The sequence below is a fragment of the Penicillium samsonianum genome (genome assembly GCF_028829775.1).
Source record: "Penicillium samsonianum strain IBT 33392 chromosome Unknown utg000006l_segment0_segment0, whole genome shotgun sequence".
NCBI classification, from domain to species: Eukaryota; Fungi; Ascomycota; class Eurotiomycetes; order Eurotiales; family Aspergillaceae; genus Penicillium; species Penicillium samsonianum.
This window is the reverse complement of record NW_026643264.1, coordinates 1,180,410-1,196,968: the sequence shown is the minus strand read 5'-3', so window position 1 is coordinate 1,196,968 and position 16,559 is coordinate 1,180,410. Positions and strand designations below refer to the sequence as shown.

General features: G+C 45.6%; 6 protein-coding genes across 6 annotated transcripts; 3 read left to right on the top strand and 3 right to left on the bottom strand.

Moving 5' to 3' along the window:
* Positions 1-217: 217 nt before the first annotated feature.
* Positions 218-496, top strand: N7471_010559 (uncharacterized protein; the record flags this gene model as incomplete). The annotated part of the gene is made up of 1 exon (XM_057283278.1): positions 218-496. The coding sequence occupies one exon, from the start codon at positions 218-220 to the stop codon at positions 494-496; it is 279 nt and encodes a 92-aa protein (XP_057132257.1).
* A 1,948-nt stretch (positions 497-2,444) lies between these two features.
* On the bottom strand, positions 2,445-4,212 carry N7471_010558 (DNA/RNA-binding domain E.t1.c1-type; the record flags this gene model as incomplete). The annotated part of the gene is made up of 2 exons (XM_057283277.1): positions 2,445-2,588; positions 2,644-4,212. 2 exons carry the CDS (start codon positions 4,210-4,212, stop codon positions 2,445-2,447), a joined length of 1,713 nt encoding a protein of 570 aa, XP_057132256.1.
* A 1,735-nt stretch (positions 4,213-5,947) lies between these two features.
* On the bottom strand, positions 5,948-6,540 carry N7471_010557 (uncharacterized protein; the record flags this gene model as incomplete). Its single annotated transcript, XM_057283276.1, has 3 exons — positions 5,948-6,092; positions 6,147-6,177; positions 6,522-6,540. 3 exons carry the CDS (start codon positions 6,538-6,540, stop codon positions 5,948-5,950), a joined length of 195 nt encoding a protein of 64 aa, XP_057132255.1.
* A 1,525-nt stretch (positions 6,541-8,065) lies between these two features.
* On the top strand, positions 8,066-9,255 carry N7471_010556 (uncharacterized protein; the record flags this gene model as incomplete). Its single annotated transcript, XM_057283275.1, has 2 exons — positions 8,066-8,990; positions 9,041-9,255. The coding sequence occupies 2 exons, from the start codon at positions 8,066-8,068 to the stop codon at positions 9,253-9,255; spliced, it is 1,140 nt and encodes a 379-aa protein (XP_057132254.1).
* A 395-nt stretch (positions 9,256-9,650) lies between these two features.
* On the bottom strand, positions 9,651-9,923 carry N7471_010555 (uncharacterized protein; the record flags this gene model as incomplete). Its single annotated transcript, XM_057283274.1, has 1 exon — positions 9,651-9,923. One exon carries the CDS (start codon positions 9,921-9,923, stop codon positions 9,651-9,653), a length of 273 nt encoding a protein of 90 aa, XP_057132253.1.
* Positions 9,924-14,049: 4,126 nt separating this feature from the next.
* N7471_010554 (uncharacterized protein) lies at positions 14,050-14,511 on the top strand (the record flags this gene model as incomplete). Its single annotated transcript, XM_057283273.1, has 2 exons — positions 14,050-14,388; positions 14,440-14,511. 2 exons carry the CDS (start codon positions 14,050-14,052, stop codon positions 14,509-14,511), a joined length of 411 nt encoding a protein of 136 aa, XP_057132252.1.
* Between the last annotated feature and the right edge of the window lie 2,048 nt (positions 14,512-16,559).

Genomic DNA, 16,559 nt, shown 5'->3' with positions numbered 1-16,559 from the left:
AGGTCAAAGAGTTTTGATGTTCCGGAGCTATTTCTAATAGGCGAGGAGTGGTCTTGGCATAGGGGCTAGAAAATCAGTCGAAGAGTGGAGGTGGTCGCACCAGTTTCGAGACATACTGTACCTCAGAATATCATAGATACGATAACTTTCTGTCTCTGTTACTTGATCGACACAATGAACGGCAAATTTGACTCCCTTTGTCATGTTGTCCTTATTCATGGGAAATGACGAGGCGAAAAAGAAAGCCTTACCACTACTGTTCCAGGTCGCTGAAATAAACAGCGCTGATACCTTTGGAATCGGCCCTGGAATGAGAGAGGTTGAAGCAGATGTGTTAAGCAAGCTGTATAACCTGTCTCCTGAGAAATGGGAAGGTTCTACCCCCCGAGATAACTTTGAGTCCCGGCAGGATTCTAAGGCATGGGAAGTTTATCAAATCATTGTTGGCGGGCTAGTATCAGAGGACAAGTATTTGCAGATCCGACTATTGATGTGATCCCCTACAACGTGCAAGACAGCAGTATCTGGTGGGAAAAGCTGGAACCATGTGAAAGTCATCACAAAGATGCTATATTATCTGTACCGGAAGATTGGTTCGTTGTTTTCAGAGATCTGAGACAGCCTACTTGAGTGTCGGATCGTTCTTTGCGGCATTATCGTGTGCTGAATTCACCGCCTGGGTGATTTTTCACGGCGGGAAGTGGGTGCTTATATGTGTTTGTCTTGAGAATGTGATTCAGAGCTATCATACGAGTGGCGGTGGCATCCTGAATTCTCTACTTGATGTTCCAATATATGAAGTAATCGGTAAACAAGTCAGTCCACAGGCGACCCAACCCACACCCGTAGATGATGGATGCTTTGTAAAGATGGCCGAGGTCTTTGCCGTGTGCGAAATATCTTCTGATCCGGGTGACCTGAGGTAGTTCCTGGTATCCACCAAGACTCCACCGCAGCATGATGATAAGCAACGGGGAAACTCCCAAACAAAACCTAACGTTTGGTTGGGCCTTATCTATCAATATACCTAGATGGACCCTACCAAAACACGAAGAGAGTAAAGCAACTGCGCGAGGCAGAAGAGAGAAGCCGAGACTTTGCCAATTCAAAAGATTGCTAGATTCGTTCTGTTTGCTTCGTTTGCAGAGAACCCTTTGTTCCAGGCTTCTAATTTCAGCCTCTTGTATCTTTGTGACCGGCATCATGCAAGGAAATTGGTGTACCGGGTAGGCACAAAAACGTGTTACATTAGGGTTTGAAAGAGCATCTTTATGTTCCCGGATGGAAGGCGATGCTGGGGGCTACTGTCAGCCTAACAGTGGAAACGGCACTGGGCTACGAAAGGCCTCGACGAGGCTCTACGTTCGTTTTCAGGCAGTCATACGCCCTATACATAAGAGGCAGCCTGTATATCGCTCAGCGAGTTGAAATACCGAGGTACAAGTGCAATAATGAAACAGGGTAGATACCGCTATTTGTAGTCAAGATTGTTGCTGGGCATCCTGTTTACTCCTATAGCTAACCCGTAATCTGGGATCTAGCTTAGCGATGTGTCGGGTTATTCCTATATAGAGTGAAAGATAAATATGTAATGCCTCGTCGAAAAGAAAGAAGATCGCTGGTGTTCAGGTCAAAGGACGCTGGGCAATTATCATTATGGTAGGAGGAACACGCCCCTTCCAGGTCGACAAAGAGGAGGCGATGAAAACTTCGCAAAAGAATGAAAGTATATCAAGAGAGGGCCGATGGAATAGAGGGTTAAAGCTAACAGATGTCCAAAGATAATATGAGAAAAAAAGGATATTTCCATCCAACATTTTTATGCTATCTTCAAGCAGACGGCTGATCAACGATCCAATGAGTATCATGTTCTTAGAGATGTGTCGAGTTGTTCGTATAAGACATAACAGTCATACGAAGGGAGATGGTTTGCCTCTCCATCAAGCTGTTCAGATCCTCAAGTGGAACGAGCAATGATTGTGGCACTGGTAAGATCGACGACAGAGTGGACTCGTATTCTACTCCATGAGCCATTTAATACCTGCTCGCGATTTCCCGCTAAAAGCAAAGCCCCCCGACATACGACACACGAGATGACCGACGGAGACGGAAATGGGAATAACCGATGGGGCTAACGCTTTCGGTCGCTACCCCATAATCCGAATGTGACTATGAATATGCGTATTACATCGGCAACATGACTTGGTGAAACGAGGGATGTGAAAGTGCCGAGAATTTGCACACTGAAGATCGATAGATCGAATTAGGTTCGCAGGAAGCGTGAAATCTGAAGAAGGCTTGCGCACTAAAATAACCAAGAAACAGTAACTCCCAGTATTTCCACAAGCCTAGAAATCTTCCCCACCAAGACGCGCAGCCAACGCCATAACGGAACGCGCAACGGGGCCAGCTACCACCCAACCACACTCTCAAAATTCCTACTCCTAGTCAGAGGATGACGTCTCAGTTCGTGAGGAGAGAGGATTGCCATAGAGGTGATCTCGGGATTCTGCTATTGGGGCTAATTCGTTTGCGAGTTGAGTGGATGTGAACCCTAGCGTCTGGTCATATGTCATCCAGCGTTTTGGCTAGTATAAGACGGTAAGATAATGTACTCTTGAAGACGAAGGAGAGAAAACATACCGTTGCGATTTGTACTCCAAGCCAAAGGACTCGATGTGTTCTAGTCATAAAGGCCGAAGGTTCTTCGCTTGATAGTCTGTCGTCCTCTGTAGGAGCTCCGTCGAAGAAGTTTTCGGGGTAGTAAAGCCGACTCCAAGCCTGTCCTCTAATCAAAAAGTCTTCCGGTAGCCGTTGGAAAGTCGCGTCCTCAAGATGCGGGAATGATTCATCCTCGATTTTTGATATGATCGTGTCGCGGCTGAACTGCTTGTTCAGGTACGTTGCAAGTAGCGACCACGGAACCAGAGGCTCCAGTCGTTTTATAGCGGCCCGATTCAACGTAAGACACCAGATAAATGCCATTGAGATGTGCACACTCGCAGACACATTTGAGTCTCCAGTTTGTCCGAGCATAGTAATCAATGTGTGAAAGGCGAGAGAACTTGCCCGAAACGTAACCTGAGACGAGATATCGGTGTATTCGCTAGCATCGACGGCGTTTGCACTAGATGCCCACAAGCGATCTTCTGCCGTGAGGTTCGTCTTGAAGTCCCTTTTCATAACTCCATCTTCGTTTCCATATTGAAATATCGCAGAGATATTACAAGATGTGATCTGGACGCCTTGCTGCCCTTCTAATCCATTCTTGCGTAAGGTAGCAAGAAATTCAATCGTCCGAGAAACGAATTCCTCAACCGGAGCCTGCATGAAAAGCGCACCATGAGTAGCCACGAACGAAGTGGTCATACTTCGTTCCTGAGCTGACATGTTCATAAGAGGGGTGACTAGCCGAGTCATGCCATCGAGAGCACCTGGGAATGGGTCCACGCATATCAATGCTTTCGTGTAGTGGAAGAATTCCTGAAGGTGGTCTGGCTGAGCTAAAACAGCAAGATGATGCTGGATGCGGCCATTATCTGAGCTTTGATCTGCGGCCCGATTGTACCAAGACCTCGATATCACTGCCCAGAATTCGCGGGCCTTCTTGTCGGATATATCCACGACCCTTCCGTAACGTGCCAGGTCACCTAGGCACTCGGTCCACGTCTCTGTGAAAACTGGTACGCTTTCCAGTAGCGATGTTATCATCGTGTACGAGAGATTGATGAACCAGAGCATATACTCCTCCGAACCGGGGAGTTTCTTACGTAACAGCTCTAGGAATGAATGGATTCCATAACGCCACATACGCGCTGGTATTTTATACTTATCGGCTAAATATTTGCAAGTAGGATTAGCTGACGGGTGTTGAGAGAAAAGGAGGAAGTCACGATGCTCGTCGAGTAGCGTTGCGTGATTCGAAATGTGTACCAGCCACTGATCGTGTGATAGGTCAACTTTTGATTCAGCATGCTGCCTGGTTGTTTGAATGCACTGCTTTTCCACCTTGACAAGGTTGTCATAGGATTTGTTCACTTCCTCGATCAGTTGATTCTCAGTGACTGGAGAGCCCACTAGTTGTTTGATCATTTCCCCCGAGTATGCACGGTTTTGATCTGCTGGTTTCCCGTTTCCCATCTCACCAGGAGGGGACGGATTGGCGGAGGTACTGTTGGGATCCGGTAGGCTATTTTGGGTCGCGCTATCCATTTCAATAAATTGCTCTGGAAAGGAAGGTGTAAGTATCTATGTGAATAAACTTGACTGCATCGTAACTAACAATCGAAGTTGAGATCTTTGAGTACAAAGAAAAGCTAGAGTGCCAATCAGGATTCAGCCTCACACGTTGTCATCTAAAGAGGTGGTCAAAGTTATGAAGTGTAGAAGATGATATGATCAGTTTATAGCGGGATTTTATTGTGGGCGAAAAATAAAAGTCTAAAGCACCCTAGACACCCTGGTGTTAAGACTAGTGCTCCTTTGGATTGGGTGTGCACGTGCCAGAAGAAATATAGAAGCCACGCTCACAGAGCCCCATGCCTACTTGAAGATCCCATCAGAAAAGTGACACATCATGCACCTCCAAAGGTGAAGGTTCCCGACCCGCCATGCGGCTGATCCCCATTGGCTAAGCCATACGGATTACTGATTATAGGGCAATCTCAAGAAACCCATTTCGTTAATGCTCTGAGTTGCCACGCAGAGCGAATAGAGTGGCCACAATGCAGTGGAGAAAAAGGGGGTGGAGTGAAATGGCAAGGATGAGGTGTGATATCGTGACCACGCTGCAGCGGCATGCAAATGCCTGTTTTCCGAACCCTGCGCAGTGCTTAGGAAAGCGCTGCTTCGATCATCTTCTAAATTGCGTTCTCCGCCACCCCCTTTTTTGGTTCCCATCAGGCTTCTTGTTTACGGGATTCATATAGGAATGGGTTGATTCCAAATCAGCCTCTGTTTCCCATCACGGCGTTTCGCTTCAATTTCTTGTTTCATTCAGTTAGAAGCAACGCCTAATACATACGCAGCTAGTTAGACTGAAACAGGCTAACGGAACTTTGATTGATTGATTTGAGTTATTGATGTTATTAGCAAAGCCTCGTCGCACGGCTGATACCCTAGACTCGAGGTGGGCTCATCAGCGCTGTTCTTGGTAGCTATCTCTAAAGAATGTTGAGTAGTATATGGTGGACTATAATAAGCTAGCTTCCTGTGGTAGATAGAGAAACTATCCTTCTTTTCTCTCTCTCCCAGTAGCCAGATCAATAAGCACACTGTCGGTCTCAGCGGATGGTAATGAAGAGGCTTCAAAATCAACAGGATTAAATATGGTGACCGGGTTTTGAAAAGGGATCGCTCTCTGAAATACTCAACTGTGCCAATGGGGACCTATTGCTGGCAAGCTAAATCCAAGTCACCCAACCCCTGGGGCATCTAAGGTCAAGAGGTAGTTGAAAATGTGATAACTCGCAGGATGGATAAACCATTCGAGCAAGACATGTGTTTCATAGCGTTATGAACGATTAACATACTCTCTGTTCCAAATTTCAAAATATTAGTCCCGCCTTCATGTGAGCATGTGGAGATTAAGGGCTTATGGGAACAATGCAGTTGTTGTTGGAACAGGAAACCTGTTTCCTGGATCTCATATTGCCGTCTCGGGCAGAGCATATTTCTATGTAACCATGTAGAATTCTAATGATATCATACGTCTCTCCCATTAATTTTCCACAGACTTAGCAACTACAAGCCCTTAACGAATGTGCGATTAAGGACAGAGGCTCCTTGTAATATTAGTGCGTTGAGGCATCTCAAGGATTGCCGAGTTAAGGCCTTTATCATTTATCCCGAAAGTGTTTGTTTGACGAGTCTCTTTGATCGTAGGAGCGCGCTTCCAAATGGAAATGGTAATGTCTCCGTACAAAACCGCCTTAATGCTTGGTCTTGGTTATTTTCCGTACCACTGACCGTGAGAAACTTGGCCGACCCTTACACCTGACAGTGTTACTTTTGACATCTTTTCCAAGATAAACTTCCAGCATCGCCGGATGGAGCCAACACAAGATACGATGGTGACAATGTTGAACTCAATACTGTGATGTGATGAGGGATGAACTTTACGCCGGGACTTGGACGGGGCCACTTACATTGTCAATACGGTGTATGCGGTCATTCGGCCTGGAAGGATGAGTGTTAGGGTTAACCTAGGCGGAACGCAGAGTTAGGGGCCTTACTCGTGTAATTTTCTTCAGCAATCACGGAGAGTGTCGTGCATCTGATGGCCGTTATAGGAGCACCTCTAACTTTAGTTAGCAATTGCTGATCTACCTTCACAGAGGAAAACCCACATGATAGGCAGACCTAGGATAAAACAGACAGTCAAACGCTTTCTAATGCTGAGTTTGAGCTGCCACACTCGATAGACTGGGTAGATAGTAAAACAAATGTAGAAAAGGGCAGCAACTACTGTAAAGTGTTAGCTGAGACTTGGCACATGAGCCTGTTAGTTTAGGCCCTCTTACCTCCATCCACATAGGCCATGTTTCTAACAAGAGTAGGACTGTGACAGATTTTCCCACTTTTCTGGATGTCTTTAAACGTGTTCAGCGTGCTTAAAAAGACAATCACCCAAGCCAATGGTACTGCGGATATGAACGCAAGGGGCCAACACAATGGCAATGGGGGTGCTATAGCAGGGGGCTTTTCCGAGCGCAGTGAAAATGTGGGTATTGCAATCACTTGGTTGATCATCACGAAGTTTAAAACCCTTGAGACCGTAGTAAGGAAAACGCTGAGTACCACATCTAGAGCGATCCAAATAGTGACCTTCTCGAGTGGTCCAGAGCTAAAGAGCGTGATGTGCTTGCCATAACCATAATGAACTGCCATCGAGGTAACAATGCAATATATGGCCCCCGTAAGCTAGATGTTGTGTTAGGTGCTAAAACTTTTGCAACAGAGACAGGGAGAATCTCAGGAAAAAGGACTAATTTACCATTGTTCCTACAGCCAAATAATACGGCTTTCCAGAGCGTACCTCGTATATCCTGATCATTGCGAGAAGAGTAGCAATGGGAGTCAATATCCAAAGCACCCTCAGTACGAAAGGGCCATGATTGTCATCTTGGTCCCAAAGCCTTGTCGACATTGTTTTTATGGTGATCGAAATAGTGCAAAAGAGAATGATATTGAAGTGTAGCAGAGATGCTCCAACAAAATATACTGCGGATGATTTAAGCACGTACCTCTACAGCAGTTGAACTTGCTTTGAATAGCTGTCGCTCCACGCGGCAACTCTAGATTGTAAATCCGTTTAATAATGTCTGCAATGGGGTATCTCGCAGAAATCTACCTCGCCCGACTTCCACAAAAGCACCTGAAATGAGTTAGGCAGGGTACCCTCCCCATGTCGTAGAATATAATACAGAACGGTGGCAATCTCTATAGTAAAGACTAAGTAGCCCTTACATTTTTTTTTCCAAAATTACGGACCCTCACAAGCGAGAGTCTGCCCACCCATATGGAAGGGATCACCCGTTTACTAGGCAGACCATAGTTACAAACGTGAATGCAGGATTCTAGTACTACGATATAGTCTAAATTGCTAATATAGCCTAGGATGTATATTACATCCCTATTTTTACAAATATAAGATACAAGCCTTGACTTCATGATGAAGCTGCAGAGATGGTCTAAAACTATCGCATTGCATTAGGATTAGTTAATGTTGTATTGATATCTGCCAGCATAATTTGACGGTAAGATAGTAATTGCATGAATTCATTAGTCGCGTAAGCGAGGCATATCATCACAAGATTGATGGCGAGTCAATGTCTGGATGCTGTCTTTGCATTGGAGCGAGAGCGGGCATGGTTCTTGTGGAGATCAGGGGAGGCCTAGAACAAATTATTCGTTCAGCCAACGAGTGAAACAACTGGACGGTAAACAGTAAGCCCTCAGGTCTTGGCATTGCACCTAGGTGCAATGCCAAGACCTGAGGGCTTACTGAGGGCTTACTGTTCTCGAGGTTTACGTTTGCTTGTCCTCTACAATACTCTCATCCAAGATGCATCAACTTGAAGATATATTGAACGCGGCTTCATTTCTGTCGGCAAATTTATCATCTATAGATGCCCAACAATTGTCCGAGGATCACCGCAAAGAATTACAGCTTGCGTTAGATGGATTAAAGAGAACGCTGCAGCCACGGATCAGCTACGATTTATCCTCGCAAAAGATAGCCACTTATAGGAGTGGAAACTGCCTGCAAGCTTCAGGGATCGTGCCTTCGGCGCTCTCCCAACTTCAACAGCTAGAGACATCAATACCTTCTCACACTGAAACAAGCCAACCAGCCAGCAATACCCATAGCGTCGAAGCCCCTATCGCACCAACTCTGCCGAAAGCGGTTGCTTCGTTCATGAAGAAGCTCCAGGATCATTCCGAAGAGATTCACAGTTTGGTGAGCGCCAATGAAAAACTTCCAGATTCCCAAATCAATTTCCAAACCAATGACTGGACGACCGAAGAGGATCCCCGCATGGTTTACATCGCACTGTCAAGTAAAAAGCCCACCCCTCTGGAAAGATTTCAGGGTTGGATGAGCAGATATTCATGTGCCGAAGAATACCGAACCTGGGCAGAGAAGAAGTATGCGCTCACCGATCTTTTAAATCTGAGTCTGAAAGATGCAGACAATAAAGGAGCGGGTCACGTTGCTGAATTCTTGTCCGTCCACGGTCGACAAGACGATAGAAGATACCGCGATGCGATACAATACGGGTTAAAGTGTATGTCATTTGAGGGAATCTATGAAGACCCCGGAGTCTCTGCAGTTCTCTGCCTCATGTTTACCGCATTCCGAGAAGTATCCTACAAGCATTTGGACAAATTGGCGCAAGCAATTCACAACTCTACGGAATGGTCTGAGTTCATAAAGGGGAAAGCAAAGTGGATATCAGATTGCCAATCATTGCACGATGATCGGTGTAGTAAGTTCAAATGCCAGCCCGTGTACGATTTCTGAAGCTAATATATACAGACCGTCAGCGAGAATGGCAACGTTCCCGGAAGCGTACACTTGAGTTTGGTGAACAAAGCCAGAGCAAACGTTTGGAACCGGCTTTTATAGCACAGGGCACCAGCTATGCCTCAGCAAGCTCCCCAAGGATTTACGACCCGTTAGAATGGGATTTCAGATTCCTTCTCGAACAAGAGCCGATGTCTCAGTCTAACCCAACCCCGCCTATACTATGAGCTGTACTACATGAATACCTCCTCTTAGGCTTGTTGATCATACTTTTTCTCCGACATCCTAAATTCATGTCAATACATACACAGTCCTTTAGGACAAAATCCACGCTCTGTCATGGATTTGTATCACCCCCGAGGGCGACAACCACCATATCACAGTCCGTACCAGAAAATAACTTTCCGTCTTTGATATAACAATAGGTATCAAGTGGGAGTTTAACTTTAGGACCAGGGGAGGTCACATCAACATCCCCTTTAACTTTAGGACCAGGGGAGGTCACATCAACATTCCCTTTAATCAGAATGATCAACCAACGAAAAGCTTCTTCTGCGTTGGAAAAAAAATCTGTCGTCCCATTGGGGAAATGTCGTACACGGCAGCCCAAGACCTACAATAGTTAGTAGTCTGCAGTTGCGAGGGCGGAGCGGCGTTCTCTCACTTTCACATTTTTGAGCTCTTTTTGAATTTGAGTTCGGAGTGTCTCGACCGACTGCAGAAAAGGTTCACCTCCATATTGCCAGCCGCCCTCGGTCACCACCCCAGGCTCTGTGATTTTTTGCGCGATTTTTTGTGCGATTTTATTGTTGATTTGATCCCTGATGATTTTAATGTTGTGTTTCAAGTCCTGCGAGGTTGGAACGAGATCTTGCGAGATTGGAACGAGACACATTTGGAGGGATGAGTAGCCTGGATTATATAGGAAGTTCTCAGCGTATCTGATAATGTTGTGAGAAGAGGAATAACTGGAGGGGTTGTGATTCGTGCCCAATATTTGGCCGACTGACGGCTAGCTGGTGTGGGGCATGAAACGGACATGAAGCACGTGATATATAGCTTACCGCTAAAACGGCTTCCGGTTAAATCATCACTTCGAATTGAACTATCTGATCGGCCATCTGGTACATAGATATCAGTATCAACAGAATAGTCAACTCGTCATAAACCTCCGGAGAGAGCCCTCACCTTTCTGATAAAAGATAGCCAAATACTCTTAGTATGTCAGATCGTCATATTACATCTAAATTTCGATCCATATCCAAATCCTCCGATGACTGTCATCTTTAATTTCCAATTTAGGACTCAGAACTCAGGACCTAGAAATAGCCCCCCTGATAGTTTGGAGAGCAAAAATGCCCAGCGGCAATATCCTCCCTGGATACTAGGCTCATACCCTTATAAAAGGGCCGTGGAACCCAACATCTCCCCCGAGATTGGAACATCGTTGTCGCTCTCCTTGTGCAAATAAAAATATATCATACCATCGACTTCGATCGTTGCCTTCGCCCTCGAATTGCTCACTACGATATCGAGTCTCTACGCTGAATACTCTTGCTATACTACATTTCAATAGTGGTCGTTTTCTTTTAAGGTTTGACTCCCGCGTTCGTTGTCCTCATAAGCCAATGTCTAATTTTATATCCCGGCAGAACTGGAAGTCTCAGCCAAGGAAATCTTCACAAAAATGTCCATATTTGGTGGTGGTCTGTTTTTCGTAAGTATCCGTTGCTTCACAATTGATATCAATATTAATAGAATTAGAATGGTGGTCGCGGCGCGTATGATACTACAGGGGTAAAAAAGCCGGGTGTGCCACCGCCACCTCCTAAATAGGCACCCAACCTCTCATCGATTGATAGGGCTTGGCAATTAGGGTTCGAGAAACAATCGAGGAGTATAGGTGGCGACACTAGTTACGGGATGTACTGTAAACTGGGGGCCCTAAACTAGCAAATAATTTGTGCGATAGGCATTGACTCCATGACTTTCATCTCCGTGCCCAATTCTGAGACCTCACATTTGCATATCCTCGTCACCTACTGCCACCCTATATCGTGCATCACTTCGTATCACAGCAAATATTCCCTGGCAGACTTCACCTTGTCGCTTCCAAAATGGAGGTAGGTACAATATCTAAACCTAACCCATGAGCTTGAGTGCCTGAAGCTATACCATTGAGCCCACAGCTACAGTGGCGACCGCTTTCGCCTTCCATGTCTCAAGCATGAACAAAGTCTTTCAAACCCTAATCACATGAAACACTAATCCATATGTGTTATGTGTAAATAATCCGGTCTTTAGCTAACCAGGTTAAAAATACCTCTATCTTTAAATACCAGTATAGAAGATACAAGGAAATCTAGAACTTTCTTAGAAGCCTGGACAGCAGGAAGTCGAAGGTCCGATGCAAGCCCAGCAAACAAAAAGATCTTGAATCGAACAGGCACTATGTCAATAATGCTACTTTGCATCTCGCAGTTGCGCTGTTGCAGAAAGCCTTGTGCTTTTGGAGAGCTCGTCAAGGGTCAACAATAAAGCTTTTTCTTTGGGACTTCTGCCACTGCTGATCATCATGCTAGGGCTTTTGATGGGTTAGTTGTATCCAATTACTCAACACAGCCTTGGATTTCTGACACGTGACGATCGCCTGTCTGGCTCCGTCTCTGCTCCTTTGTTCTTTAGTTCGCTCACGCCAACACGAAAGTCATCTTCTGGCATCTTAACCAAGTATTCACCGTTCAAGCCTACGCCATTAGAAGAGCTCATCAGGGCCTGGTGTAATATCTTCTCTTCTCCTGACACAGAGCAAGGCTAACTCTAAACGGTTGTCAAGCAGACTCCACGACCAACCTTTGCCATATCTTACCCTCACGTCGCGCTTTACTTTTGCAACATCGCAAAGGATATCATCGATACGAAACCAGAACCTACCGATTTGCAGAGCAAAATTGAGATACATCTCGGTGTGGAGTTACCACTTCAGCTGGCACAGGAAATATGTGACGCCAAGGAGGGTACATACATTAAGCGCCGTGGCATCGACTCAGAATGTGTTATCCTCATTGCTCGACTTTTAGCGAACGATTTGATACCGCCTCCTGAGCTGCATCGGTCAGTAGCTCGTATCTTCGAAGATCAAAGTGGGAAACATCTCCGAGAACATCTCAGCAACTCTGATGCTGTTAGGGCAGAAGCGTTCGAAGAGAACTTTCTAAGCTTAGCAAGAACATCTGAGGCTTGATTGAAAACGATACGGAGTACTAGTTCATGTATCTGGGTTTGAAATTGCTTTTGAAGAAAGTATTAAATGATGAGAGTTACAGTAGGATGTGCCATGTACCGTAGATGGTCTACCTCCTGCTCACAATACAAACATTTACCTATTTTAGGCCAGATTAATGCTTGAAACTGTTGCGAAGTTCTCTCAAGCTTTCGTTCCGACATAAAGCAATCCTTGACGACCAACCCGAATAAGATTGTTTCTATGAGCAATGAAGGGGGTTTGAGGGATATTTCCCGCTATATCACCCATGAACTTCACAATCACGTTATGCTAAAGCGTTACAAGCGTGAACATGAGAAGATTCACTCTGCCATAACAAAACGTACCCAATATGGGTAAGTGCTTCTCGAAAATATTATTGACAAAGTATTGATCGATATGACTTCTAGATTCCGCCATGCGATGCACCTGGTTGATAATCTGAAACCGGCCGCCAGTATCGGGCAGCTGAATAGTTTGCTAGCAACGTCCTCATTACCTCCCCCACCCAAGATGATGCACGTAAGGAAAATCTTGTTTAAATCGAGGAAATAGAGAGAACGGGTGTTCGGTAGGTTTGATCCTCCCTATATGCATGTACGGTTAGAATACAATAGTCACCCAGCTAAGCCTTCTCGTTCAGTTGAAGCTTCGCAATATAAGCCAACATCCAAGTCCAAACTGCGACTATATCTCAATATCCAACGGACATCTAACTAGACCTAGCATTCTACTTTGTTGGCCCCCTCTGCATTGCGATCGGATGGATATCCGAGCTAAACTCGGGCCTGGGCATAGGTTAATGAATAATATTCAGCGGAAAACCATCAGCACCCGGGACCAAATGGCGGTTTCGACTTGACACTTCGGCGGCAACCTAGATGACTGGCCAGGCGAACGTTGGGTCTTGATGTATGCATCCACCTTGGCTAATTGTGCTGCCAAATGAGGGCCAATTCGAAGTGGGCATTTTTGCGATAGATGCATGTCTTCCGGGAATAGATCTGATCGCATACCATTTAGGGTTTTTGGCAAGCCAATCATTCATAGCCGAGGTGTTATGCATGCCGTGTCCTGTTATACTTCTTTGCCGTAAGCCGGATTGTACACACACAATTTATTAACGCCCGGCGGCTAAGCCGAAAGGGCAACTATCTTGATCTGCCGGATTGTACAGTAGAATTCGAAAACAGTTTACCCTTCGGACACACACACTAATTTCTCGGCTCGTACCCGAAACAGGTGCCATTTTTATTCGGATAAGCTAACAGATTTTCTCCATGAATACGGATAAATTGCTTCTCCCAAACCGTATTATAACATATCGTAATCTATATTTAGCTACCTCGTAGGCCACCCTTTTCTAAAAATAATCCGTTTTTTTTTCAGAACCATTGCGTGACGTGCGATACTGTATCTTACAGGAAACGACTACACACTACCCCTTTATGCCCCTCCATCCTCATCATTCCGCCCGAAGGAAGAGAAGGCTCGCGATAATCCGTTACTAAAATGCAACCTGAACCAGCAACTCTTTCCAAGAATCTGGTTTAAACTGTATGGCATACAGCACACCTCTAGTCATTTCATTTACCCCAAGGCCCTAACAAGTCATTCATTCTACAAATTTCCCACAAAGAAATCTATATCCTCACAGTTAGTACCAGCCAAGAATCCTCACTCCCCAGCTGCGTTAGACGAGCTTTCATTAATCTGAAGCTACCTTGAAGTTTTCTTTTACCATATTACGCCCATGATGGCCTCAGTTGGCCCAGACTCTTTGCATCCAGACCTAGCCAAGAAAAACCCCACAACAGTGCAACCGATCTACTTCCGCATTGCCTATGAAACGCTTGAACTTGTGTACTTGGTGGAAGGTGGATATTTGACTAAGGACAAACAGCTCTGGATTCCGAGCTGGGGAAAAGTGTGGGAAAAAATACCGACAGAGCAAAGGGAATCCTATGACGGTGCTATCACTAAAGACGGGAAATGGTATGCTCCAAAGGGCGAGGTTGACACGACCTTCGCGACGTTTACACGGTCTGAGGCACTACCCCCCGTGCCCGAAAACTACGAGGAACAGAGGTCCTGGGTAGGAGAAAAAAAGGTTTATCAGTTTTTCCAGCATTCTAAAAATGTTCAGACAGTGTCTTATCGAGCGGGCCAGGATGATAATTGGGTGTTCTGTCCGACAAGTGACTGGTTCTCTATTTGAGATTTTCCCATCCTGTTTGGGTTGGGACAAGTAACTAGGAATCTTCTACGAGATTCTACGGAATTTTTACAGTATTTTACAATCACTCATCTGAAGACAACATTTCATACAATACAACTAAGCAGGGTTGTTACGGAGTAAATCAAATAGGGATTAGGGTGGTTTCGGATACGGGCCGGCGAACAATTCGTGAGTGTACGAATGGGAATCCTTTTTCGAATTCTACTGTAGTGTGGACGCGTCCGAGTAAGATGCTCTTACGGCAGGTGCACGGGAGGTGCTCTCTCAGCCGTCCTTTCACGGGCCATTCTTAGCCTTACACATTAAGAAGTGGTGGCAATGCTTCTAAAATCTTGGTGTGTTTCGCCTGTAGCCGCTTCAACTATTTAGAATCAGCCCCCCGCCAATTCACTGCTTATTCGCGCATAGAAAAGGCCTTATTTCCAAGCATCGATCTTCTATTTCTCGCGGCATTTGCATCTGAATTAGAGAATGCTCTTTCACATCTTCACCTGCCCCCACTTCAAGATGAAACAACTTTTCATCATCGTTTCTGGACGATTGGCGGAGCGACCCCGAACGCACCATACATATGATCGCCCTATCCAACGGATTACCCCATATTCACAGCCACGCCTGGGCCCCATTTTTCGACGGTGGATAAAAGGCGGGCCTCCCGCTTCCGCCCGTTGCCCAATCTCCACGATACGTCTACCTCACAGACTGATCACTGGCGTGAAGCTAACCATGAAGTATTTTTCTGTTATTGATTATCATTATCGCTGACATCCCAGTCATGCCAGCATGGATCGCTTTCGTGACCTAGGGGATGACCAAATTCAAAAATTCGGGCAACGGCTTCAGGCAATCACTTCAGGCGCTCGATATCAATATTCGCTAATACCTTGCATAGGCATGTGTGCTCGCTCATCATCATTCACCGCCACTTCTCTGCCGACGATATAACTAAATAAGAACTGAAAGAACTAAAATACTGAGTAGTTAGGCTAGTCCACATATCCACAACTTCACCGCTGGTTGTGTGGGCCGTTTGCTTATACTCGACCATTGGGACAAGTATGCGCTCTGTGGCAACATGTTGACAGATCATCTGTAACTACCAATGCATGGCACCTTTTACAAGCTGACAACTGCACAATGCATTCCTCTGGCTAATAAGTGCGAAGCCTTTGTAGAATGTGTTGGCATTCTAAAAGGTTACTGCTACATACTCGTATTGAACTAGAATATTGGTTGGTGCAAAGTGAATTATAGCAGCCACTGATGTAACCCTTCCACCGTCTAGTCGACCTGTACCGGCAGAGCCCGGACTGTTACGCTCCGACGCATATCTCAGATACCATTTTACAGCAAAATCTATCGCTTTTCCTTGGGATAAAAGGCCTTCGCAACCACGCCTAGCTCTGATTCCCAGGTCGATACTCATGCGACTTGATTGCCTACTTAGATTCATCGCTATGATGGCTGCCCAAGGTCCAAGTAATCAAGATGCCCCAATCAGTGAATGTTATATTCTTCTCACTTTGTGAATGGAATTTCCGCTAATATGAGCCGTAGACGAGCTCGTGGGAAAAATGATGTTCCGCGAATACGTCACGGCGATTCTAGCCAGATCAAACAATTACTCGTTAGTTTCTTAGTCTTCGGCTGAACTGAAACGTCTATGCTGAGGCTGACTGATTAGGAGACCGAAGTCATTCAATTTATTATGTCTTATGATTATCTTGCAGCAATGCAGACTCTAGAAGCGGCGCGCATCGCTCCCTTTCACAATCAAGAGACAGACCCGAAAAGCGCCGTCTTCCGAGTACTTGGCTTTGCTTATCGCTCTCTGCAGCACTCACAGGCGTATACGCTTATGTACAGCCTACTTCAACTTAGCCACCTAGGATGCCACATGGAACCTCATATCAGTACGTTGGCTTCATTCATCACCGGAACCCCACAGTTGCTGCCACCCCGGAGTACCCAGACTATCGAGGTAAACACGCAATCCAACTCCCACGGAGAAGAGGATCTATCAAAGT